The sequence below is a fragment of the Drosophila navojoa genome, chromosome 2 (assembly GCF_054131105.1).
Source record: "Drosophila navojoa isolate 15081-1374.11 chromosome 2, UAZ_NAV_1.0, whole genome shotgun sequence".
NCBI lineage: Eukaryota > Metazoa > Arthropoda > Insecta > Diptera > Drosophilidae > Drosophila > Drosophila navojoa.
In genome coordinates, this window is record NC_142890.1 from 20,653,943 (window position 1) to 20,678,090 (window position 24,148).

The following is a 24,148-nucleotide window of genomic DNA, read 5'->3' on the forward strand; positions in this document are numbered from 1 at the left end:
AACTGCAAAGCTAATGCACTCACAAAGACATGAACTAATACACACTCTCACACACACACACACACGCACGCCCTGCTCACACCCATACAGGTGCAGTTAATTAATTTCTTTGTTGTTCTCTACGGTAAATCATGCCACATTTGTGTTAGTGCTTCTGCTGCTGTTGGTGTTGCCTCTGCCAGAAGCAGAAGTCGTACCGTTTGAGAGATTTCGCAAGACAGAGAATAAGAATGCCACTTAGAAGCTGGCCCGTGCAACGTCCCGAGCTGTTCTCAGTTGCAATCTCTCTTTGAGTCTGTTTATTGAATAGTTACTGTGAGTTTTCGCGTTGCACTCGACGACGAAGTCTTTTGTTGCTGCTACTTGAACTGCATTTGCATATAAATTAGTTTTGATACCAAAAAGCAAAACAAAGGCAACAACTAAGACTCTGACTTAAGTTAACGCTAAGGCTTTGGCAAAAAAAAAAAAAATAGAAGAAGAAGAAGAAGCGAAATAGTAGTAGCAGCCACTAACAGTTTGATGTTTGTTCTTCGAATGCGTTGCGAAAATCAACTTGGGGCCTGGCTAACGGTTCTCATTAAGTGAAGTACAACGGCGACAGCATTTGAATAGCAGCACTTTTAGTGGGAACAACCACCACACACGACACCACTGTGGGGCCGCGACAGATGCTGAGAGCTGCAGACAGGATGAAGCGATAAGTTGGCAATAAAAATTGGCAGCACTTTGGCACATACGACAAACAAAAGACTTAGGAAACGAACTTGCTGCTATAACAGACATTGCAGCAGCAGCAGCAGCAGCCATAGCAACAGCAACAGCCAGAGAGTAGTAGCGGCATTTGAGCCAGTTAATTGTTAATTGTTGACAAGTTCTCGTTGTATGCAAAACGAAAAGAAGTGCAAATGTACGTTTAATGAGCAGCAACTGTGGTATCTGCGGTGTTTGTGGTTGCGTCTTCCATTGCAACCGAGATGGGAAGCTGGTGGCTGAGACTCTGCTACTGTTGCTGCTTGTGACAGTAAGTGCAAGGGAATGATTTGCTTGGCTGGCAACTTGCGCAGATAGGAGAAAACTCAACGTCGAATTAGTGTCTAAGAGAAAACTAATTCAGGCGGCATAAAAAACAATCCGAATAGCGAACTTGCAGATACAGTTGACAGATTAGCTGCCAGATGAAACTATCAGTATATAGCATATATTCATTTTGTATTTTTAAACAAGTTTTATTAATATTACTTTTAGATTTATGAAGTTTTATACGTCTCCTATAATTTATTATGTAAAAGGCTTTAAATTTGCTGTCACTAAAACACAAAATTGGACAAACGGTAGATTCGTATATGATTTCCAATTCCCATAGGTGTTTCACATAAAAAGATTAACATCCAGTTCTGCCCACCTGATCTATCCAAGCGTTCCAGCTACCTGCACTAACTAGTTCGTTTGTTTATTTGAATTTTGTGTGTGTGTGTATTTTATTTTGGCTATTCAATTTAGCATTTGGTGGCCCATCAAATGCAAATACGACAGGCCCAAATAGGGTCACCGAATGTGTTTTCGAGCTGCACCTTATCTCAAAGTTTATCGACATATTTTTTGCATAAATTCCCAAGCATTTTATTTGATTTTGCTCGCTGAGTTGCTTATAACGTATATAATTATGTTTTATTTTGTAGAAATTGGACAGCGAAAGGCGAATCAACTCACAAGCCCTCACGACCCTTGCTGGAAAAGTGAAAAACAATCAAACAAAAATAAAAGGAAAAGGAAAACTAAAATCGTAAATCAAAATTGTGCAATAAAATAAAAGCAAATAACGCATTTACAGATAAACGTAATAAAATAGGAAACGAAAAAGAAAAAAAGAATGAACCTAAGGTCTTAAAACGAATTTAATTAAGACCCAGTCGAAAAGAGGTTGTGGTGAATTAGTTTTGATTGGAAGTGTTGGCGTGATTGTGAAGTTATTGCCCCATAAACTCGCCCACAAATATTTACTAAAGTTTATTGCATTCGAAAAAAGAAAAGAGTGAAAATCAATTAAACAAAATATTTGATTACCATTACTGGATCATACACGCAGTTATCGGCCGACTTGCTGTTCCACTAACCATGAAAACGTTGGAAAGTGTGCCGGTCGAACAAAATAATTAACGAAATCTGTGGAGAGCGGCACAGAAAAGTGCGAGTGCGTGTAAACCGAATCAAAGTCCCAGTGGCCAAAATGGCAGCCAGTGAAAATCAAATTTGATAAGCTACAGCTACCAGGTCATTGTTCTTTACGACTAGTGAAAATCAGTTCGCATTTAAGTAGCCCAAAAGTCTTCAAAGACGTTCAACTATTATTTCTGTGCAACGATCCAAATACAGCCATTTATGTCTGGGAGCTTAATACTTAATTGAAAAGTCTAGTAAGTAAAAAAAAAAAAAAAAATAAAAATCTAATTTACAATTTTATTGTATTTCTCCTCATTAAAATTCAAATTGAGTAGCTGGCATTCTCATTTTTATTTATAATTGAAGTTTTCAAATTGAAAAGTGTGATATTTCAATTTGGAGATTTGTTGTAAAATATCATTTTTATTATCAGTCAGCTCTTAATTATTTTTTTTTCTGTCGACAGCCAATATAAGTTTCTCTTAGCTATGAGCCTAACGAATTCGAATGATAAGTTGATTAAGTTTTAATTCCAATTTGTTTGACAATCATTTGTGAGCGCTAGGCCTGAGTTCCACTGGGCCTCTTTCTTGTCTTCTTGTATAACAGATATGACCATAAACGTGTTTTAAATTGCTATTCGCTCATTTGCTTTAAACGTTTTCCCATTCTAAGCGAAAATTGCTGATTAAATTTAATTTGATTGCTTCACTGCGTCGTCATAAAGTTGGATAAACTTTCGTATACGTAATGCGACATTCTAATTTGCAAATGACTTTGTGTGAGCTTACGAACTACTAGCACATCGATGTTTTGCAATAAAATTGTTTATAAACTATTGCGCATACATCAGCATAAGCGTAAGTACATATGTATGTGCGCAATGAAAGAGTCTGGCAAATGCGGCGATTATCTCGGTATTACGATAATAAAACCTGAAGCCATCTTTCGCATTGAGTCAGTGCCAGTTACTAGTTGCTGGCAGGCTCTGTCATCCGCTGCGTGGCCGTATGTCGTTTTATTAGCGAAAGTCATCGAGCAGAATAATTGTTGCAATGCGGCTCCCGAAACTCTGCCCCTTGCCATTACGATTACCGTGCTCCCCCACGACGATTGCAATCAAGGCGCGCGCTCGTAAAACACAATTCCAATTCACTTGCGCGTAAAACGAACAATTTTTTTTTCTCTTCTTCAGACGACAAATTTGAGTGTGCGTGCGTGTGTGTGTGTACTTGTATGTAACTCCATGTGAGTGTTGTTTGCTTTTGGCGAATCTTATTGCAGCTCAGCCAACAACTGTGACCGTCTTTGGATTATTATATAATTTTTGAACTCATTATTCCATTTGTCAAAATTTGTTTGCCATATCTCGGTCCCGAAATTGGCTAAATGCGTTAACATTTTCCTCGAGAAAATTATGAAATTACTTATGCCTCAGCCGCAAACAACCTTGGCTATAAACATGCACAGTTATATCATAGAGATGTTGCTGTGCTGCCACCGTTAACAGGTATGAGAATGAGTGTGGTCTAATCTGATAGCAAAATCCCACTATATTAAAATATGCAAACGAATGCATCTGCTTCTGAATATCCATTAATTATTCTTGGCTGACCGTAATAAAACTGCTAACGTAAAGATAGCATAGGAAAATGAAAGAAAGATAATTCATAGGTGCAGTTATATACAGACATACTTATATTTTTCTTTTAATTCTGGCTTTTGAAGTGTATGAATGCAAATATAAAAGAATAAAAAGTTTGGATAGTTCTAAGTAACAAACTAATATGAAATATAATTAAAAATTTGAAATAAATATAATTAAAATATATAAAAACAAATTTTAACATATAAATCTGATAATAAAAATAAAATAAAAATCGGACAATAATTAAAATGAAGTCCTTATCATTTATAAAGTTGCTGTGCTTTACCTATATGAAAATTCTTTGATAAAGGTTTTCAGGGGCGTTTTCCATTAATAGCAGATATGGGCAAAGGCAAGATGTAGGCGTAGAGGACATTAAGATAAAAACTTCAGATTGCAATTAATTGGCATGCTCACTTTATAAATATTTCATTTGTACTCAATTTCATGCATTTTAGACAGGTCAGTCACATAATCAGTAATATAGAAAGCAATTCAGGGAGTGTGTAGCTCTGTGAGAATCATAAACAAAGTACATTAATAACAACTTTCTTTTGTTGTTGTTATTGTTTTCATTTATTGTTGGTGCTGTGTCATCACAGAGGCTCGGCCATTGACATGCAATGACATCACAGTTGTACCCGCACTCGCACTCGCACTCGGCCATATAAACTACAAACTATAATTAATATGACCGCACAGCAAACCGACAATTACCTGTTTTGTTGAATGAATGTATGAATGAATGCGTCTACTCGTTTATTTACATGCGAGTATCTGTCTGTCTGTCTAATCGTGATTATCAATGGCTAACACTTACCAGTAAACCAATAATTATTTGCATTCAATTGACGAGCTGTTTATTATGACGCCTGAACGAAATTGCTTGACATAGTTTTAATACCCATTCGCAGTCGGGATCGGATCGTTGGGAATACATGGAAATCATATTGTTTCAGCTCGTTGCAATAATGTGCATGAATAATCCAACATCTGGACAACTTAGCTGGCTATTCACTTAAATTGGCTGTCAGCGCCCTGGGCCCTATTCAATTTACAGTCTGAAAATGAGACAAGTGAATGCTGATTGACCCACTGAGTCTGGAGCTGGGTAGTGGATGGATAATGGGTAATGGGCAACCGAATGCTCGGGGCGTGCTCGAGCATTGGCTGTGGGCACGGCAGCAACGTGCATTTCATGCAAATTACCTCTCCCTGGCTGGGTATGGCTGCCCTGGCCGGGTCTGTGTTCATTACAGACATTTAAAGACGTTTATTTTGAAGATTTTCACTTTCAATCTGTCAAATTGTCACACTCACGAACAGAGACTCGAGCCTCATTGTTCGATCTCTTTGTGGAGCATTCAATAATCAAAAGTGATTGCCGCACGATTTTATTTTACTTAACTCTTAACGTTTTCAAATACCAAGTGGCCGGCATGTCAGATCTTGACAACAGTTACGATGACGATGGAGCTGGTTGCTGCGTATAAATATAGATACATATATATATTTTTTTGTTGGTTTGTGAATGACTTGGGCGCACGTGTTGGTGTTGCTCACTTCCGTAGCCCCATGATCATGATTGATATTGAGTTAGATTTATATTTCTTATTGTAATGGAGCCCTTTCATTTAAGGGTCTTTAATTTTCACTCCATTGAAACAGGTGCGACCGTTATGATATTGAAAATAAAGTAACTTATTTAGAATAGATTGCCATGAATAAACAGCTTGGTTGGGCCAATCAAGCTGGGAAGAGCGCTGCAAGTCCAAGAACAAACCAACTAGACAACTAAATCCATATTAATTATGTTGCTTTCGGCTCGAGGGTAAAATGAAATTATAAGAAGCCGCAGAACTCGACCTTAAAACCAGCAACGTCATGCTGCTCTGCACAGGGCATAGAAAAAAGTAAATATTTGGACAATGGGAACAAGGCAAAAGGTTCCGCCGGGGTCGCTCTAAATGAGGAAAAACGCTGAAAACCAAACATAAACAAACAGACAGACAAACAAAAGAAGAACCAACAACAACAACAACAGCAGCCACAACCACAATAACTGTGCTCTGGGCATTGGCCACTGGGTCTGAGAGGCTTAAGAGTGGTGCAGCCAAAGGTTCAAGTGCAGCTAAGCCGTCAGGTTGCATAGCACGGGGCCGGCCATTAGCTGAGGCAGGTTAATAAACCAGAGACACTCGCCAGCCGAGTGATTTATGTTTGTGGCCCAGTCTATGACACCTAACAGCTCGGCAGCGCGTTGCTTTTATTTCAGTACGCTCTGCCGCATGGAAAGTGCATGCAAACGATGCAGAGTCGAGCTCGCTCCGTTCCTTGATGGGCTCACCTTGCGTATGTGTGATGGCTGTTGATGTTGACGCACATAATTGATTAATGTGCAGCGTTAAAAGTTGCGGCTCAACAAATAGGCGCCGGGTGATAGCTAGACAGTGATAGTCGTCAGTTAATGGACAGCTAAGTAAATAGAAAATTAAACTTTATTTAAAGTCGGCAAACACCTTTAACTACAATCTTATAGCTCAAGCGATATATTGCTTAGATTGCTTCGTTGGGCAATCATACAAATTATTTCATTTGAATTCAGATAAGAAGTCTAACCTTTATTTTCCATTAAATAGATTTGAATGAAATTGCGGCTGGTCCCATCTAAAAACTTTTGAGCAACTGATTTTGATTAAATAAATACACAATAAATGTAATAATTTCCTTATATATCAATTCTCTTTTCATAATTGCTTAAAACTTATATAAACAAGCTTTTTATGTAGTGCCCTGAGAGTTTATTCATGTATTATTTGCGTAGACAATATTTATTACACTAGCAAGAAATCGCGATGTTGATTTATAGGTACAATGACTTTTAATTCTCAGTGTTCTGATCATCGTGGTCGTTGTCGTCGTCGTATCAGGCCCCTGGCAATGTGTGTTTCACATGGAGAAGCCACTCAAAAATTGTGTTTACGTTACGCGCTGTGATTATAACAAGAGAGCGGCTCAAAAGATGCCGATGTCGACGTCGACGTCGACGTCGACGTCGAGCTGTAGATGGACATGTGCTATCTAACGTATGAGATAGAAGCCGGACTTTAGCTGCGGCCCAGCTGCGTGCCTGGTCTGTGGTCGTGTGATCCAGTTGTTTATCTTTTTCATTAGCCTGGGCGGCCTGTCATCTATACCGTCGCCTGTCGATCGTCTGTCGATTGACAAAACGCCTACCGGGCAGGTTCGCCTGCCAGCCCACCATTTACCAGGCAGACTGTGACTTTTCCACACTTTACAGCAGATCGAACCTGCAACTGCAACTGCAACCGAAAGCTACTAACTGGTAGCTGGTGTCGGTGGCCCTCGCTTTCGCCTTTGCCTTCGTCTTTGGAGTTAAGTGACTGACGCAAATTGCGCAATTCTTATTACAATTACTGTGCAACTAGCTGCCTGTTGTGGCATCGGTTGCCGCTTGGTCTGTGATCCACACGTAGCAGCAGTACACCTCAGTTGTTGCCCTGTTCCGCGTTTGTCAGTTTCGCTGTCAGCTGCTGCATTTTTCTAATACTTTGTTGAACAGAAAAGATTTTGCTACAAAATGATTTGGCCTTTGGCATGGCCAGCGCCGGGGTTTCGGGTCTGGTTCTGTCCAATCGTTTGTCAGTCTTTGGCTACTTGTCTTTTTTTTTTGGTTTTTTGTTAGTCGAGGGGTCTCTAAAAGATAGTCATTAGCACAAAAGATTACTTTTGGTACGGCTGCTGCTTCTGCTTGCTGGGCGCTTAAGCGGGGTAATTACCTTTCGGGTCTCTTAGTTAAAACAAAAACAAAAGAAGCTACGAGACACAGCAATAGCAGCTAAACTGATCGTTTTGCTGAGGAAATGAAAACGTAACGAAATTCATTTGCAACGGCTCAGGCGTTCAATGGCTTATAAATGGCGTGTGGCAGCTCCCAGTTCCCATCGAGCAACCGGCCGATTGGCGGATCGACCTGGTGCCTGTCTTCATTTCAAACTGAAATAAAGTTATTAGAGTGAAAATTACGTTTGGCGTCAACAGTTGTACATTGAGCAGTTGTAATAGAGGTCGGAAACGCTCGATAAATAGACGTAGAGAGATCAAATACTGAAATTAAAGTCATTCGATCTCAATTTCAGTTTCAATCATCAGCTGCTGGCTCATGACGTGCAGAAATATTTCGGTTCCAGTTTGAATGATTTGTAATTACCATCAGTGTAAATGTTTCTCATTAAATTGATGAGATGAGAGTGATAAACGGGGCTTGGGAATATTTACGATAAACGTTCCCATTAATTCAAGCATTTTCAAATGTGTTAATAAATTTAATAAGAATAAATGTTTATTCTTAACTATGCCAAGTTAAAAACCTTCAAGTTTTAAATAAATATATTTGCAGTATATTTTCAATGAAACAAAAAGTATGTATTAAATACCTTTCCATTACTTTTTTACAGTATCATTTTCTTTTTTTTTACCATTTTTAAAGGTCTATTAAAATAAATGTTGATAATAATGTATTTAAGTGCGAATCACCATTATATGCGAGGTTTATATACACTTGATACTTTCCCTTTCGCTTGCTTTTGTACCTTTTCTCTCAATGTCACAATATTCTTCATAAATTAGCGAACACGACTTTTATTGATCATTGTATTTTTTTCTTATTATTGTGCTCTTACATTTTTTTGTTAATACCCTGATTGGGCAGTAAAAAAAGCAATTGTGTGGTGTTTTTATTTTTTATTTTTATAAATCAATACACTTAAAAATATTATTATAAGCAATTCTTTAATTACATAATGTATGAAAGATATTCGCATTCCTTATGTATAAGCAGCACAACGAAAAGTAGTTCGAGTTTTATTCGCCGCCGATTATAATAGGCAATATTGCCTCAGTTTATATACGATAAAGACATGCAATTGCCTGGGCCATGGTATGGTGGGGCTGTTATTTGTGGGTGGGCGTATGTAGCGCTTGCACCGCATGCATGACCAATCATATAGAAGTATATACTTATAGTTATCCACTAATTATAGCCCTGCTACATTCCATTCTCGAGCAGAAATAACAAAACAACAGCTAATAACAAACCTTTCGCTTCTTCTACTCCATAACTGCAGACATGCGCCCGGCACGTTACCGATGAAGCAAGCAACTTTAATCAGACACAGACGCAGACACAGGTAAGTTGTCAACCAGGGGCAGGGGTAGGGGCGACGCATTTGGCTTGTAGGGGCTAATATGATTACTGTACTCGTACTTGTGGGTGGTTGCATTGTGTGGCATCAGGTGAAACGCGAACATCCACTTTGATGGCGTGTGCTCTGCGTTGGAATTGAGTAAACTTTTAATTAAACTTCAAAATGATTCCGCTTTGATGAGCTTTTGGCCCGGCCCGGCTTGGCTCGCCCCGACCAAGATATCTGACTTGGGTCTCTCTTTCTTCTTGCCACAAGACAATATTATTAATTGTAGCATGTGTCGTCTGTTGTAAAACATATTCGTGCGATCACAATAAATTTTTTCTATTATAGTGCGCTAAAACAAACTAAAAAAACTGATTATGAGGCAAAAGTGAAAAGTTGTAATTAAACCAGTCACTGGCTGTTCGCAGTCTTACAAAAAACTGCAACAACTGTGACTGCAGCAATAACAACGACAACAACCAACGGCAGCCGCTGCAAACAGCTGGCAATCATAAAGAGTAGAAATCGCTGGAGCGACATGCCCGTTTTTTAGCTAACGCTAATGTTGTTGTTGTTGTTGTTGTTGCAGTTGCTTAGAGTGCCCAACATGCGACAAGTGCACTTAATTAGTAGGGATCAGAAGGTAAAGCGCAGCGCAGGGTGTGGGGGCATCTGGAACATGCCCAGTGTTCCGGCAGGTAACAAGTCTAATGCTAAATTGCCCCAGCACACTTTTTTTTTTTTATTTATCTTTTGTTTTTGTTTTCTTAATTTTTCTTTGGCAGCAGCACAGACCCGAAGATGTGGCCCAAGCAGCGTTGGCTAGTCAACAGAGCAACTGCAGCGATACCAGAGAGCAGCAGACACCAAATAGTAGCAGTATTAGTAGCCTTTATCTTAGTCAATTGCTTAGCCGCGGCGACGGCGGCGCTTATCACACCACAGCACACAGGCAGCGGGAGCGGTAGCAGCAGCAGCAGCGGCAGCAATACCAACAGCTTTGATTACGATTCCACAAATGAGAATGACGACAGCACATCCTTGCCCAGTTTCTATCGCAGTCCACATCGCCTGGATGGCTACTATACGCCTGCGGATCTGCAGCGCAGCCAAAACTTTAAGATAAGCCCCAAGCCGTGCTCCTTTGGCCGCATCGAGGGCACCTGCATGTTCGTTTGGGAGTGCATCAAGTCCGAGGGCCAGCACGTGGGCATGTGCGTTGACTCGTTCATGTTTGGCTCATGCTGTGCCCACAACTACACCGAGAATATTGTGCTGCCCCACACGGGCTTCTCATACACGAGACCCACCAAGCCCCTGTCGATGCGGCCCCGACCACCACCACAGCCACACAAGCCGCTAATCAGGTGGGTAAATAAAGGCGGCTCTAACCCAATTTCCTTTGAAATTTATATACTATTCATAGTACAAGAGATTTCCAATTTAATTTCCCTGCACACAAACATGTTTTTGCTTAACTGCTGAAAATAGGGCGAGCTTAGAAAGCCCAGTTATTTCTACAAATTATAGATAATTTTAGATTTTCATTTTACTTAAAGATTGAAGTATATCTTTGCTTAAATAGGAGTCTTAATATATATTTCTTTTCTCAAATGTAATAAACGATTAACGAAATTAGACAAGAAGTAGTTAGCATTAAAATTGATTTGATTGCTAGTTAAACAAAAATAAGTAAAAATATTTGGCATAAATATTTATATTTACTTTTTGTATTCTTTATTCTAGGTCAAAAAATACTTAAATAAATATGTGGTGTTCAGAGAATACGTTTCGTTTAGTTGAATTATTTAATAAAAATAGATGAGCTATGACAAATTAAATTTAATTTCCTTAACATTAACAATAAATATATTGCATAGTTTCCAATAAGTATTATCGAATATGTATTTCTTTTAATTTTTGCAGCGGTATGACAACTATTGAACGTCCACATGGCGCTGGTACATTGGTCATTCGTCCTTCTGGTCCGGTGCATCAGGGCACTTTATCCAGGCCACATCCGAAGCCAACGACGCCGCCCGATTTGCAGAGTGCAGCCAGCCAGGCGACGAGCAGTTCGAGTGAGTATTGAGCGTGGCGCCTGTTGCATTGTTATGGAAGACAGAGTTATGGACTCACAAACAACAAACAAACAACTAACAATTACACCAACAGATAGTATTTGGCATACATCAACGCACCAGCAGTCGCCGCCGCCGCAGCAGCAGCCACAGCACCACCACTGGCACATGACCACCGAGCCAAGCTTTATTACCAGGCCGCGACCCACCGGCTGGACCAAGCCCGGCATAGTCAATTTGCCAGCAACCATGCGTCCCTCCAAGCCGGCAAAGCCCACAAAGAAACCGATTGTCTACGAGCGGCCTCCAACGCCGCTGCCAACGACAACGACGAAGACGACGACGACGACGACTACGACAATGATGCAGACGCGACCGAAGCCCAAACCCAAACCCATACCGACCAGGCCTCAGGTATGTAAATACGCGTCTTCATCTCTCTGTCTGCTTGCCACAATTCCTCATCCTGTGCCACACGCTCTGTGTGTGTGTGATGCATTGATGTCGAAAGCGAAACAAACGAGCGACGAGGTCATTTACTCCTCGATCAGGCTGGGATTCTCTGCTGCTCTTATGCTCTGACTGGAGCCACAGCCTTGGGGGACATTTTATTGTTTGCACAAAGCCCGAGCCTAAGCTGATGTAAGATTTGTCTTGTGCTGATGCTGACGTAGTCAAGCTGTTCGTCTCTGGGGTGTGTTGTTCTGCACTTGCCGGCTAGCATTAGGGTATCAAAAAAGTGTTCAAGTAAAGTGATTCGATAGAATAATTGTTCAATATTTGTTATGAAATATTTGTGTATTAATGAAAAGTAAATTTCCAGATATTTTATAAATAACATGTAGAAAATAAAGAGATGATACAGAATTATATATAGAATATTTGAAGATATACATACATATGTAAGGATATAAAGACAAAATCTATGTATATTATTTCTTGGCAAGTTTTAGTATTTCCCCAGACAATATACAGAATATACGAATGCTATGTTCGGTTATTAGTAGGTAAAGTAAGGGCATACAGAAGTTGGCTTGAGCAAAGCCATTTCGTTTGGCCTCCGCAGAGATTTAGCAGTGGAATGAAAAATTGATTCTTTGCATGTGAAATATGTTGAGCTCCTTGGGTAACTATTAGCATAATGTTTACCACTTTTGGCTACCTTCCAGCTGTTGCCGGGCACATCATTAGTCGCGTCCTCCTCATCAACATCAGCCGTAACAACAACAACCTCAACAACGACAAAGGGCACAACAACAACAACAACAACATCGAAAGCCACAACCAGCACCACAACAACAACGACTAGGAAACCCACTAAGCCCTACCAGCGGCCCACCACAACGGGCACGACAACAGCTTCCACATCCTCATCCTCATCCACATCCACAACGGCGGGAGCAGCGGCTGCTGTATCAACCTACAGACCACGTCCGAGTCCAACATCTCAGCAGCCCACGGCTGGCATTGAGTCCAATGAGATAACGGACTCCTCCACAGACGAGGACGGCATGCTTGGCCAAGTGAAGACCATTTCGGCGGCACGCAGCGGTAAGTCCAAGTACAGCCACGCCTAATGTATTTGACACAATCCAATTGCGCATAAATATATATGTTCATATATGTGTATGTATGTATGTGTTCAGAATGTGGAGTGCCGATGCTGACGCGTCCAGAGACTCGGATTGTGGGCGGCAAGAGCGCAGCATTCGGTCGTTGGCCCTGGCAGGTGTCTGTGCGACGCACCTCGTTCTTTGGCTTCTCTAGCACACATCGCTGCGGTGGCGCTTTGATCAACGAGAACTGGATAGCCACGGCGGGGCACTGTGTAGACGAGTGAGTACCAAGTACCAACTGCATCACACAATCACACACACACACACACACACATTAAACATTATCTAACACACTGTCCCTCTCTTGTCTCTTTTTTTTTCCTCTGTCTACTCATTTGCAGTCTGCTCATCTCACAGATTCGCATACGCGTGGGCGAGTATGACTTCTCTCATGTGCAGGAGCAGCTGCCATACATTGAGCGCGCCGTATCGAAGAAGGTGGTGCATCCCAAGTACAACTTCTTCACATACGAATACGATCTGGCACTGGTTAAGCTGGAGCAGCCTCTAGAATTTGCGCCGCATGTCAGTCCCATTTGCCTGCCCGAAACGGAGAGTCTGCTGATTGGCATGAATGCCACGGTCACTGGCTGGGGTCGACTCAGCGAGGGCGGCACACTGCCCTCGGTGCTGCAGGAGGTAAGCAAGCAGGCAACAAATCGCCGTCATATTTTCTCACTCACACTCAATGCAGGTCTCTGTGCCCATCGTGAGCAACGACAATTGCAAGTCCATGTTTCTGCGCGCCGGCCGCCAGGAATTCATTCCAGACATCTTCTTATGCGCTGGCTACGAAACGGGCGGTCAGGACTCGTGCCAAGGCGACTCAGGTGGTCCACTGCAGGTACGCCAAGTCTCCCTATCTTAATCAATCACTAAATGATGCTTAACTGAAATTCACGCTTTCTGCAGGCCAAGTCGCAGGACGGACGTTTCTTTCTAGCCGGCATCATATCCTGGGGCATTGGCTGTGCCGAGGCCAATCTGCCGGGCGTCTGCACGCGCATCTCCAAATTCGTGCCCTGGATACTGGAGCATGTGAGATGATAAGCTGTATCTACATACATATGTATATCGTCGATGTGCTCAACTCTTGTTATTGTTTTAATTTATTAAATGTATGTTTTAAGATTGTGTGATTTTAATTTAAACGAATCTTAAGCTTAGTTAGCTTCAATTTAACAATTTGCATTGACCGCACACACTTAGTCAGGCCCACTAAGTTAGTCTAGCGAAAATTGTCTTTAAGTTGTCTAACATATGGATATATATAAATTATATAATTGCATCAATATGTGTATATATATAAAACATAAAAACAAAAACAAAAATGAACAGAAATAAGTACGGAACAAAACAAAAAGTCATTTTCGTTGTGAAGTTGTTGGTATTTTAGTTTAGGCATTAATAATTAATTAAATCTATATAACTTATGAAACAAATCGCATACAAACATCATTATGTTGTATCTTGCCCAAAGAACAAGTTTATTTATAAAGATGAGCTCAAATAAATCTATTGACAATATATTGTAAATTTGTGAAGAAGAAAAATAATTCATTCAACAAATAACTGAAAGTGTCTAAATATATATTCCTTAAAGGTGAAATAAATTGAAAAACGAAATCAACCTTTTATAAATGGTAACAACCCTGATTTCCTATGATGTGCTCTATAAAGCCACAATATTATTGTCATTATCCACAGCAAATTAAATGTGTCTAGACTGGACCCATTACTGATCAATCTACCCTCGCTACGACAATTACATGAATCCATAGTATATAGCATACAGCAATCATGCATTATCATTATTACAATCTTCAATTGAGATGCTTCAGCTTCCCGCAACGGTCAAGTGCGTAAATGATGAACAACAATTGCAGCTAACGGCAGCCTCAATTTCGATCCATTCATTAACTTCTCAGTCATCGAGTGGGAATGATTGGCACAATCGCAATGGGGTATGAGTACAAGTACGAGTTCGATTGAAGACTTCGCCAGCTCACAGTACAGCGAAATTTCACTTTTTAGCCGACGACATTTGACACCAGTTTGAATATTCAATCAATAGCCAAACAATATAAGCGAAAATCTGTGCGTGGTCCACTGAAAAAACAAATTGATGCTCAACTTGAGTTTATTGCTGATGGCACAGTGGGCCAACAGAGTCAACAAAAAGTAAGCAAGCTGCTACACACATAAATATATGAATGATCGGAAATCTTGATTCGACTGATTTAATCAAATTTGTTGTCTCGTATTGCTTGCGTGTTGCTTATGTTTACTTCTTCTTGGGGAAGATTGTTTCCTTAGCCTCGTCGATCAGATCTATTGCCAAGAACTTGAGATCCTTCAGAGTTGTGGGGAACTTCTGAATTGGCTCGATGGAGACCTCCTCGCCGGGCTTCACGCCTTTGATGAAGTTGTAGGCAACAGCAAATATCTTGCGCCCCTCGTACAATACAATACGCACATTTTCCTCCGCCTGGCGTGGATAGCAGAGTGACGCAACAGTGCCAGCTCCAATTGTGGTGTAAATCACTTTCTTAAAGAAACCGCCACGAGCAGCAAATATAAAACCAGCCAGACCACCCATCACAATCGCTCCACTGCGGTGCATCGAGTTCTGTGGCTCGTTCAGAAAGTCAATGGAACGTTGCGTGTGATCTTTCGCCGTATTATAATAGTCGCTAACGATTGCAGTCTGTTCGCCTAATACTTTCCAGCCCTTCCCCACTTCTAGTCGAACGTAACGGACGCCGTCTTCCAGAGTATTCTGCAACGGGGAAATTGTGGGCTTGTGCTCTGGCCGTTTCTGTGGTCTGCATGTTGATAGAATTAAAAACATATATGTTTATGGTATCAAAACTCAGTAAATACACTTACTCTGACGCATGCAAGGAACCGTAGATTGGCAATTCACTTGGTTTACACACAAGCGAATCTTTTGCTGGTGGATTTCCCCCGGTGGGCGCTACGGCCACGGCTGCAGCTAACATCGACGCTTTGCGCAGCATTGTTTTTTTTTTTCTTGTTAGCCTGAGTCTGATCTTGGTGAAGCGTCTGCAAATTTAACGTTATTTGTAACATGAATTTTTAGCTTGTCAAAAAATTGTTTGCCTTTTACCTTAGATTGTTTCATACATTGCGTAATGTGTCACCGGCACGTTGCGATTGCTTGACAAGAACAGCATGTCGGCAAAAACACAGCTGTTTGTCATTTAACTGCATCTGGCAACGCTGAAAAAAAACTGTTTTATTCAAATAAATGGATTTATATGTATAGTTGCCAAATTAAGTGCCACTAGTTCGCAAAGACAACAAATACCTTACAATAAATACATAATTAACTTCATTTGAACGTTAAAATCATTTAGGTCACTCGTCAAACACAAATCTGTTACGACAGCTGCTATAAAATGCTCACTGTTAGCAACAGCAAATGTTATGCAGTTGTTTTTACATTGCTGTTATCATTAGGGTGACCATCAAGCGATGGAAGAAGCAGACATTGTTGTGCTGCTACCTGGTCTCGCGATTTGCGAGAAAAGTAAAATTGAGATAAGATGAAATAATTTGCACATGATAACATAAAATTCCATCACCAAAGTCCAGGATGCACTTAATGTGACGCCAACAAGTGAGTGTTACGATCCTATCCATTAATAATTTGCAAAACATTTCGTTGACATTTCTTAACATAACGCCTAACACTTGTGTTTGATCGAAAAGTGAAAAACGCACAGAAAGAAGTTGAAAAAAGATAAATAAACCCTTGGAATTGATAAGCAACATACAATTAGCAATTGTCAGCTATTGTTAATAAAGTACTATAATCCCAACCTCAATACTGCACTGCTATCAGAGCGAAAGTTGAAACGTTGAGTGTGTGATAAAAATTTCCTTACCTACCTACTACCACCCACTGCTGCTGCTATTTGTAATGTTATCAGTGCTCGAGGCGCGCTAAAAACGCCTACAAAAACAACAATTAAAGCAACAGCGACTGCTTAGAAAATTCTGAAGGACATTCGATGTAAATAGTAGTGGAAAACGCCTGTAAATAAATAAGATTACCTATTAATTTCCATTTTGTTTACTATTTATGCAGTTGAAGTTGCAGCATTGGCAGCAACGACCAGCGGAAGCGTCGAACGTGCACACAATTCCAAAAAGCAATTAATGGGGGCCATGAACCAAAAAGAACAACCGACAAACAGCAGCAGCAACAACGAGCACAACTGACTAACCGACAGAAATCCGTTTGAAAACAAACAGAATAGAAAAATTTTACCAACTGAGCAATAAAAACTAGTCATAATTCATATGGAAGCGACCGCAAGTTCCAAGTTTAGGTAAGTACTAGTCCCATATAGTCCCATATCACTGTAGTTTGATGCTTAGTAATGACATGCATTTCAATATATTTTTAGCGATGTGGACGAGTACGGATTTAAGCGTGGTGAAAAGTTCGATTACCAGTTCTATGGGAAGTTTATGGATGGTTATTTAAAGATATTGACGCGCCGGAGAATTAAATGGGAGAATTTACTTCAGCAGAATCCGGATTTCAGGCTGATAAGTCCGAAATTAAAGCGATATATACGCAAGGGTATACCAGGTCCATATCGCGCGGATGTTTGGATGAAAATTAGTGGTGCCGATGAGGCAAAGCAACGAAATCCTAACCTTTATCGTAGTTTATTAAATATCGAGCATTTCAACAAGGAAATCTGCGATTCCATATCAATCGATCTACCTCGAACGTTTCCCGACAATATCCACTTCGATGCCAAGAAGGAGCGCCTCTTTAACATACTCTGCGCCTATGCGCATCATAATCGAGATGTTGGCTATTGCCAGGGTCTCAACTATATAGCCGGCCTGCTGCTCATTGTCACCGATGACGAGGAGAAGTCTTTCTGGCTACTGAAGCATATCGTTGAGAATATTGTGCCGCAGTATCACTCACATAATATGGCCAATCTGTTGCGAGACTTGGCTGTGTTTAGGGAGCTGGTCATACGGCGTGTGCCGGCTGTTAACCGGCACGTGGAAGACATGAGTAAGTAAAGTATATGGTTTAGTAAGCAATATTATATCAACCTTTTGAAATGGCTCTTTGAATTAAACAGATTTACCCTATGCGGTGATAGCAAGCAAATGGTTCATTTGCATATTTGCCGAAGTTTTGCCCGTGGAAACTGTGCTGCGAATATGGGATTGTGTTTTTGCAGAAGGTTATAAGGCAAGTCAAAGAATTTGAGCTTTAGCAATGTATAATAATTGCATATATATTTGCAGATTGTATTTCGCGCAGCTTTGGCCATGTTCATTACACATAAAAATGATATATTGCGCTGTGACGATATTGCGGCACTAGCCACCATGTTTCGCGACCATATGATACAGGATAACATAGTCACCGACTGCCATAGCTTTGTAGAAGCCATGTTTTCCTTGCGTTTGAAACGCAATGAGGTTGAAAGCTTGCGCAAAATAGCTGTGCTAAATGGAAACTAAGCAGTTAATCAAAATAGAACAAAAAGTAACAAGAGAAAAGACCCTCATCAAAAAATAATATGGAAACAAAAGAAAGCAATCGTAAAATTCAATTATTAGAGATGTAGCTTATATGTGTCCAATTCATATATATATATGTAATATTTTTCGTGTGTATTTGTGTATAGCCTCATAGTAGCCAATGTATTTTGAGTATTATTCGAAACAAAACTAAATATGATACCAAAGTTAAATTCCAATTCGATAAACAAGCAAATTTAATTACATAGACACATATGTACAATATAGATATGTATGTGTACATATGTGGTTGTGCGTTAATAGTAGTTGTAGTTGTTGCCAAAATGTAAGCAGAAAACATACATACATATGTAGATATAATGTATATCAATCGCCTATATACGCCACATACAAGTATTTTTTATGTATGTCTGTAAATTGAAAACGTTTAGTTTCTTTGGTGTGCTCTTATTTTCATTGTTGATAAAGAATATTTATTTTGTAGCATATATTAATATATATTTTACATGATGCTGTGTTTTGTAGAAAATTTCTAGATTATATATGAATCTATTTTATAAACAGCTTTTGAATTATTAAATATGTACTTGCAAAAGCCTGTTAGTTGATTGCTATGTACAAACAGACAAATAAGAAGACCTCACTATAGCTATTTACTATGACATATGTATTTATAGTTTGCCAATGAGCACGTTGCAATACTCACTGTCTACACTGATACTAAATATATATATTTATATGTATATCCTGAAATATAATTTGAGGAATTGATTTGTTAACACATGCCTTTTAGGCCAAACTCTACGAACCAGCGAACAAATGTAAACTTGAAATGATATAAAGTGTCGTTTGATTAGTGCAACTAATAATGCTTTTTAAATAAATATTACTGCTATTTGTTAGATAATGAGATCGTCTTTTATTAGTATTTCGGGGAAGACATAATTTGGATACATTGTTTACTACGCGCTTCTATATGAATAGCATACTTTTCGGAGTTAAGTATCCCGACATAAAATCTCATTGGGCTTTATGCCGGAAATATTGATTATTTTATTGCTCTTATCTGCTTAAATGTAAAAATAATTTAATAGACATTTTTCAGTAAGTTAAGAATCACTAACTTCTGTTTGAGATCCAATTGGAATATTTTAAATATTCCTTAAATAACAAAGATTTGTTGGCAAAAAACAAATTGCTAATTTTAACGAATCGCAATATGCTTATGGCATACCACAATGTGCACCGCACATTGGCTCCGAGGACAATGCTAGCGATGTGAGGAGGGTGCGTCGTCCTGGATGGACGCCCAGATTTTCCCAATTGATCCAGGAGAGACGTGCCGTTAGATCACTTGTATTCCAATTGGCTCGGTCGGCTTTTATTTCGCCGCGTAGACATTTCTCCACATAGGTCAGTGGATCGTAATCCGTTTGGAGCACCTCACGCAGAAGTGATATGTAAGCGATGGCCAGGCGCAAGGTATCGATTTTGCTCAGACGCTTCTCATAGGGAAATGTGGGCACATGGACCCTCAACTCATCAAATGCGGAATTGATACTACTGCAGAGCGCAAAGTAAAAATATATAAAGAAGGAGAGAAAGGGAGAGAGAGAGAAAGAAATGCTCATTAGCTCATGTTGTAGTCAATGCGGGGCATAGCTAAGTGTGCAATGGAAAAGACCATTTAGTGTACCCAGTTGGTGCGGACCTCTGGATGCGTTTCCTTTCCCGCACATTTGCTTGTTGCCGTTGGATTTTGTAACTGGACGCAGCCGCTGCACCATAGCTTCCACTTGAGGCTCCTCCTGCGGAGCTAGGTCCTGGACCACTTCCGGCTCCGCCACCGCCACCACCTGCGCCTCCACCGCCACCACCGCCGCTACTGCTCGCAGTTGGACTATTGCACATCATTGGTGTGGCGTTATTTGAATTCAGAGACACCAGATTAGAATTTGTAGATGAATCGAGCATGCTTTCTAAAATGAAATAAGAATTAATTATTACACTATGTTGTTAATGAAACTATGCAACAAGAAATACGCCATAAATATCTAGGAACTTGATATTCAGTGTGGAAAAAATTACCTGTATAAAATATTCTAAACATTTTATTCTAGTAAGAGCTTCTACTACATGAATGTCGTCTTAATTACTTTCTATTATTTTATCTCAACATAAGAAAACTGCTTACAAATTTATTTATTTAAATGATTCTTTTCAAATAACTACACTTTTCCAACATCAAAAGCTTTAATTTCGTTTGAGTTTTTATGATATTATTGAAAATTGGCAATTATCGATCGTATAACTTCATATAATTTAGTTGCGTCAAAAAACTATAACAATAATTTGATATAATAAATACATTTATATTTACTTACCATTGCCCTGATGCAAATAATGCTGTTGAATATGTCTCAAATTGCTGGAATTAAGACGCAAACCGGAGCTTCCGGACGAGATGCCACCGCCAGCAGCACCGACCCCACTCTGATGTTGACCCGCATATATGCAGGAGGGCAGCTCATTGATTAAATCATCGTCGAAATTGTGATATGGTAAATGGCTGTTGGTAAAATTTATGATTTCAAAATTCAATCGCCGTCGGGAAACACATTTTTCTTTACACATTGCAGTAATCAATGACTATATCAGAAATATTCCTTCACTTTTTATATTTTGACAGCTTCTCACCTTATGGGAGGTGATGAGGATGAATCTGGCAATTGATTACGTGACATTTTGGTAAACCGTTTTATTTTACTAATTTCTCTTGGAAAATCTACTTAATTAGTTGCACTTTAAATTAATTTAACATACACGCGGGCGATGTCCAATAAGTTTAAATGTGTAATGAGAACGTCTCCAGGGAATTCAGAGCCTTTTATAGCATCGCCGATCCAATTGGAAATGCCGCAGCTCTGCTGCTCCGTTTGTGTGCCTGTTTGCAACCCCTAAATGTCCTTACAACTATTCGCCGTGGACTCTGAGGGGCGGAGCTTGTCAAGTACTACAGGGTGTTTTCGCACAAGGCAAATGCTTGTCGGAAGCTGTGAGAAAATAATAAGGCATATTTGTTTAACGAAACCTATGACTAGCTAGATTTTATATTTTTAGAACTAATTGATGATTATACTATATTATGTAATGGGTAAATTTAATATTTAAGCAAAATAAGATTGTGATATTACTAATCTTAAAGCTTTAATTTATTTTTAAAATACTGCTTCAACAATATATACTTTTAATTAAGAATATCCAAATTATTGTTCAATTTAATGTAGTGCACATTTCGGTCTACATAACCGAAAGCAACCTTATCAGAAGTTTCTACTTCTTCTATGTATACTTCACCTGTTTTTGACATTTTGCCATTATATTGCTCACAGCAGGCAGCCGCCATGTTTTTCAGCAAACAGAGTTGGAGGCGAACTCCCAAAAGTAGTCAGCCGGCGACGGAGGTATCTCTTTCTCTTAATTTACCCCAGCAATAATGCGGACTTGCTGCCATATGCGAGGTAAAGCTCTTTGATAGGCTGTTAGTAATGTGAGATCAACATGATGGCGCCTCGTTTTGAAAGTTGATCGGAAGTCAACCTGTTGACATTTTAGGAGTCGAGTAGGAGGGTTACTCGAATCAGTGAGATTCCCACGAGATGACAAATTGTGTGAGAGCTTACAACAATTAGATCACATCGGAGAGCAGTCCGTTACAGTTTACAGCTCATTAAACGAATGCCGCACTATCTCAGTGTATAAGTATATATAGGGAGTCATATCCATCCATGTATCTATCTGCATCTGTATCGGACAGGGCACCACTTGAAACCGCAGACAGCCAGAGCAATTGTTGAAATTGAATTATGTTTATTTGATGTTTTGGTTTACGCACAAATTAGCTACGTCAGAGCTCTCGCCCCGCCCCGTCGGGCGACCAGGTCACGTGCGTTAACCCCGAGGCGCGAAAAACCAGCTCGAGGCAAAGTCGAACAATGAACAAACAATATGTCAGGGCGGATGCGGATGCGCAAACCTTTTCATTACCAGTCAAATTGGTTTGGCACACACGCGCCGGCGCACACTCCGCGTCACAAAGAGCTGATGACAGTAATCAGTTTTGATGCAGGGTAAGTGTCCAGGATACCGGTGCAGGCCCAAAGCTGACATCCTTAAGTGAAATCTTGTTACAAACCAATGTAAACACGATTGTTAATTTAACTTCGGCAATTGCTCTAGCTACCCTCGACTGAATATCGTTCACCTACTATTCTTGTTGTTGTTGTTTCCATTGTGGTTGTTGTTGAAGCAGTTGTAGTTGTTGTTGTTTCTATGCGGCGGATATGTCATTGGACCACAATTAAATTATCGCATTTCAAACGAGTGCGCCCGAGCGACGCGATTATCGCCAATGCACACTTCCACTTGGACTTGATCCGACTGTGGGAAATAACGGAAATAAAATTTACTCTCATTTGATTTGCATATTGTCGTACTTGTCGCCTGTCACACCAAATAATTGGCCATATACAGATATTTATTTATTTAGAAAAGGATTAAAATAGGATTCATATTTGATTAGGTTAGGGTCAGGTTAAAGAAAAAAAAGAAGTAGAGTTCCAATAAACCGGAAAATAATGGTCAATATTAAGTTATAAAATTAATATCATGTAAAATTATTCGGCTGATGTTAGACGAATAAATTTTTAGTTCATATTTTTTATATAGATGTGGATTTTGAATTTCTCTCACTAAAAAAATATTTTTTAAATTCATTTTCCGGTCTATTTTTCTCTATTTTCTTGGCAATAAAAAATGTTTAAATTAAAATTAGTTTAAATAACACCTCGTTAAACAAAGATCTACATTTATTTTCCCGTGATAAATAAAATAAATATTATTTATTCCTAAGGCACTATATAAGTATCATTCAATCCAATTGCTTCAAGTCATGTTCGCATAATTCAATTCAAGGGTTGACCGACCAAAAATAACAACAACAAGAAACAGATTGATAGTGTCAAACGTTTTTATGCTACACTCGTGCTCAACTGGAGCAGCAGCCATCAAACGCACTCCCATTCGCACACACTCCACAGCATCCCTAACTGTTATCCTGGCCTTCGACTGGCTCTGTGGATGAAGGACTTGCGTCTGGAACATATCGATTAGTGCATTGCATCCACACCAGAACAAGGCCAGAGAAAATTTGTCTGTGAATTTGTACGCTGACACACGACCAGCAAAGCGCGCATACTTTTCCACAGGATAATCCCACCCCACCTCCAGTGCTAAGGACTAACCCCTCCCTCTAGCGTCGACCGCAATTCGTTGTGGCTGCTTGAACTGCTTGAAGCAATTGTCTGCGAAATTGTTTGTTTATTTTGATGTTGTTTAATGCGTGCTAAATCTCTGCCCTATTATGCGGTTATGGTCGAGCAACATCCTGGGAAAAGTAAACAGTCAGTCCATACGAGGTGAATTCCAACGAGGATATTACGAAAGCTTTCGCAATCGTGCTTTTCGGTTTGAAACCCATCTAGCTTTTGCTTTTGGGGTAAGCTCTTGGGGTAAAGTTTTACGCGGCAGAGCTTCAAGAGCTTATTTCCAATCTAATCTCCTGTTTTTCAATTATAGAAAGGCCAACAACAAACACACACGTATATCTGTTTTAATATATTGATATTGGCTGATTATTAAATATATGAGGAAAGTTTCTTACCATGCTGACAATTAGCAACTTGACATATCTGTCTATATCTGTCTAATCTATATGATGAAAGTTGACATCTAATAATCAATATGATTAATTTTTTATTTATTTCAAGAGTGGTTAAACATTCAGCTTGGGTGATTGCATAAAAAATTACTTCATCTCAA

General features: G+C 39.7%; 4 protein-coding genes and 1 long non-coding RNA gene across 16 annotated transcripts in view; 2 read left to right on the plus strand and 3 right to left on the minus strand.

Annotated features, from left to right (window-relative positions):
• The window catches only part of Sb (serine proteinase stubble), a 28,166-nt gene extending 14,101 nt beyond the window's left edge, over positions 1 to 14,065 (plus strand). For 3 of the 6 annotated variants that reach the window (XM_018113537.3, XM_089265276.1, XM_089265272.1), the window contains exons 2-11: positions 1,683 to 2,417; positions 8,959 to 9,021; positions 9,810 to 10,391; positions 10,951 to 11,105; positions 11,200 to 11,519; positions 12,275 to 12,656; positions 12,752 to 12,941; positions 13,063 to 13,360; positions 13,416 to 13,565; positions 13,634 to 14,065. In XM_018113537.3, coding sequence (XP_017969026.1) covers positions 8,981 to 9,021; positions 9,810 to 10,391; positions 10,951 to 11,105; positions 11,200 to 11,519; positions 12,275 to 12,656; positions 12,752 to 12,941; positions 13,063 to 13,360; positions 13,416 to 13,565; positions 13,634 to 13,768 — 2,253 coding nt within the window. In that variant the 5' untranslated portion in view covers positions 1,683 to 2,417; positions 8,959 to 8,980 and the 3' untranslated portion in view covers positions 13,769 to 14,065. Of the gene's footprint in view, positions 1 to 1,682; positions 2,418 to 8,958; positions 9,022 to 9,109; positions 9,723 to 9,809; positions 10,392 to 10,950; positions 11,106 to 11,199; positions 11,520 to 12,274; positions 12,657 to 12,751; positions 12,942 to 13,062; positions 13,361 to 13,415; positions 13,566 to 13,633 lie in introns of those variants that run through there. The other 3 variants (XM_089265279.1, XM_030389667.2, XM_030389679.2) reach the window with 3 other exon arrangements.
• On the minus strand, positions 4,225 to 6,372 carry LOC149092232 (uncharacterized). Its single transcript, XR_016197688.1, has 3 exons — positions 6,159 to 6,372; positions 4,632 to 4,872; positions 4,225 to 4,528 (listed from the first exon to the last, which is right to left on the minus strand). It is a non-coding gene; the product is annotated as an uncharacterized LOC149092232 (long non-coding RNA).
• A 778-nt stretch (positions 14,066 to 14,843) lies between the features above and the next one.
• Mic26-27 (MICOS complex subunit 26/27) lies at positions 14,844 to 15,993 on the minus strand. 2 transcript variants are annotated; one of them, XM_030389699.2, is made up of 3 exons: positions 15,852 to 15,993; positions 15,611 to 15,787; positions 14,844 to 15,546 (listed from the first exon to the last, which is right to left on the minus strand). In XM_030389699.2, the coding sequence occupies exons 2-3, from the start codon at positions 15,739 to 15,741 to the stop codon at positions 15,006 to 15,008; spliced, it is 672 nt and encodes a 223-aa protein (XP_030245559.1). In that variant the 5' UTR covers positions 15,742 to 15,787; positions 15,852 to 15,993; the 3' UTR covers positions 14,844 to 15,005. The 2 variants fall into 2 exon arrangements, with proteins under 2 accessions (XP_030245559.1, XP_030245565.1); XM_030389705.2 differs by lacking the exon at positions 15,852 to 15,993 and having other exon boundaries at positions 15,611 to 15,845.
• A 199-nt stretch (positions 15,994 to 16,192) lies between these two features.
• Positions 16,193 to 19,175, plus strand: LOC108660216 (growth hormone-regulated TBC protein 1-A). 4 transcript variants are annotated; one of them, XM_089265295.1, is made up of 6 exons: positions 16,193 to 16,364; positions 16,475 to 16,760; positions 16,836 to 17,079; positions 17,158 to 17,789; positions 17,860 to 17,972; positions 18,029 to 19,175. In XM_089265295.1, exons 3-6 carry the CDS (start codon positions 17,051 to 17,053, stop codon positions 18,245 to 18,247), a joined length of 993 nt encoding a protein of 330 aa, XP_089121421.1. In that variant the 5' UTR covers positions 16,193 to 16,364; positions 16,475 to 16,760; positions 16,836 to 17,050; the 3' UTR covers positions 18,248 to 19,175. The 4 variants fall into 4 exon arrangements, with proteins under 4 accessions (XP_089121421.1, XP_089121430.1, XP_089121418.1 ...); XM_089265304.1 differs by having other exon boundaries at positions 16,478 to 16,760; XM_089265292.1 differs by lacking the exon at positions 16,475 to 16,760 and having other exon boundaries at positions 16,193 to 16,370.
• Positions 18,356 to 22,016, minus strand: Fer2 (basic helix-loop-helix domain-containing Fer2). 3 transcript variants are annotated; one of them, XM_089265313.1, is made up of 5 exons: positions 21,626 to 22,016; positions 20,966 to 21,321; positions 20,653 to 20,837; positions 19,953 to 20,247; positions 18,356 to 19,831 (listed from the first exon to the last, which is right to left on the minus strand). In XM_089265313.1, exons 2-5 carry the CDS (start codon positions 21,010 to 21,012, stop codon positions 19,492 to 19,494), a joined length of 867 nt encoding a protein of 288 aa, XP_089121439.1. In that variant the 5' UTR covers positions 21,013 to 21,321; positions 21,626 to 22,016; the 3' UTR covers positions 18,356 to 19,491. The 3 variants fall into 3 exon arrangements, with proteins under 3 accessions (XP_089121439.1, XP_017956411.1, XP_017956428.1); XM_018100922.3 differs by having other exon boundaries at positions 19,965 to 20,247; positions 21,626 to 22,013; XM_018100939.3 differs by having other exon boundaries at positions 19,980 to 20,247; positions 21,626 to 22,011.
• Positions 22,017 to 24,148: the final 2,132 nt, after the last annotated feature.

What these genes read in the sequence shown, in the direction of transcription:
- Mic26-27 (XM_030389699.2), bottom strand. Translation starts at nt 15,741, where the DNA reads ATGCTGCGCAAAGCGTCGATGTTAGCTGCAGCCGTGGCCGTAGCGCCC. An exon ending in GGTTCCTTGCATGCGTCAGA is followed by an intron (nt 15,547 to 15,610) that starts GTAAGTGTATTT and finishes ATCAACATGCAG; the next exon opens with ACCACAGAAACGGCCAGAGC.
- LOC108660216 (XM_089265292.1), top strand. Translation starts at nt 17,051, where the DNA reads ATGGAAGCGACCGCAAGTTCCAAGTTTAG. An exon ending in ACCGCAAGTTCCAAGTTTAG is followed by an intron (nt 17,080 to 17,157) that starts GTAAGTACTAGT and finishes ATATATTTTTAG; the next exon opens with CGATGTGGACGAGTACGGAT. An exon ending in TTTTTGCAGAAGGTTATAAG is followed by an intron (nt 17,973 to 18,028) that starts GCAAGTCAAAGA and finishes ATATATTTGCAG; the next exon opens with ATTGTATTTCGCGCAGCTTT.
- Fer2 (XM_089265313.1), bottom strand. Translation starts at nt 21,012, where the DNA reads ATGTCACGTAATCAATTGCCAGATTCATCCTCATCACCTCCCATAAG. An exon ending in TCCTCATCACCTCCCATAAG is followed by an intron (nt 20,838 to 20,965) that starts GTGAGAAGCTGT and finishes TTTTACCAACAG; the next exon opens with CCATTTACCATATCACAATT. An exon ending in CCAACTGGGTACACTAAATG is followed by an intron (nt 19,832 to 19,952) that starts GTCTTTTCCATT and finishes TGCGCTCTGCAG; the next exon opens with TAGTATCAATTCCGCATTTG.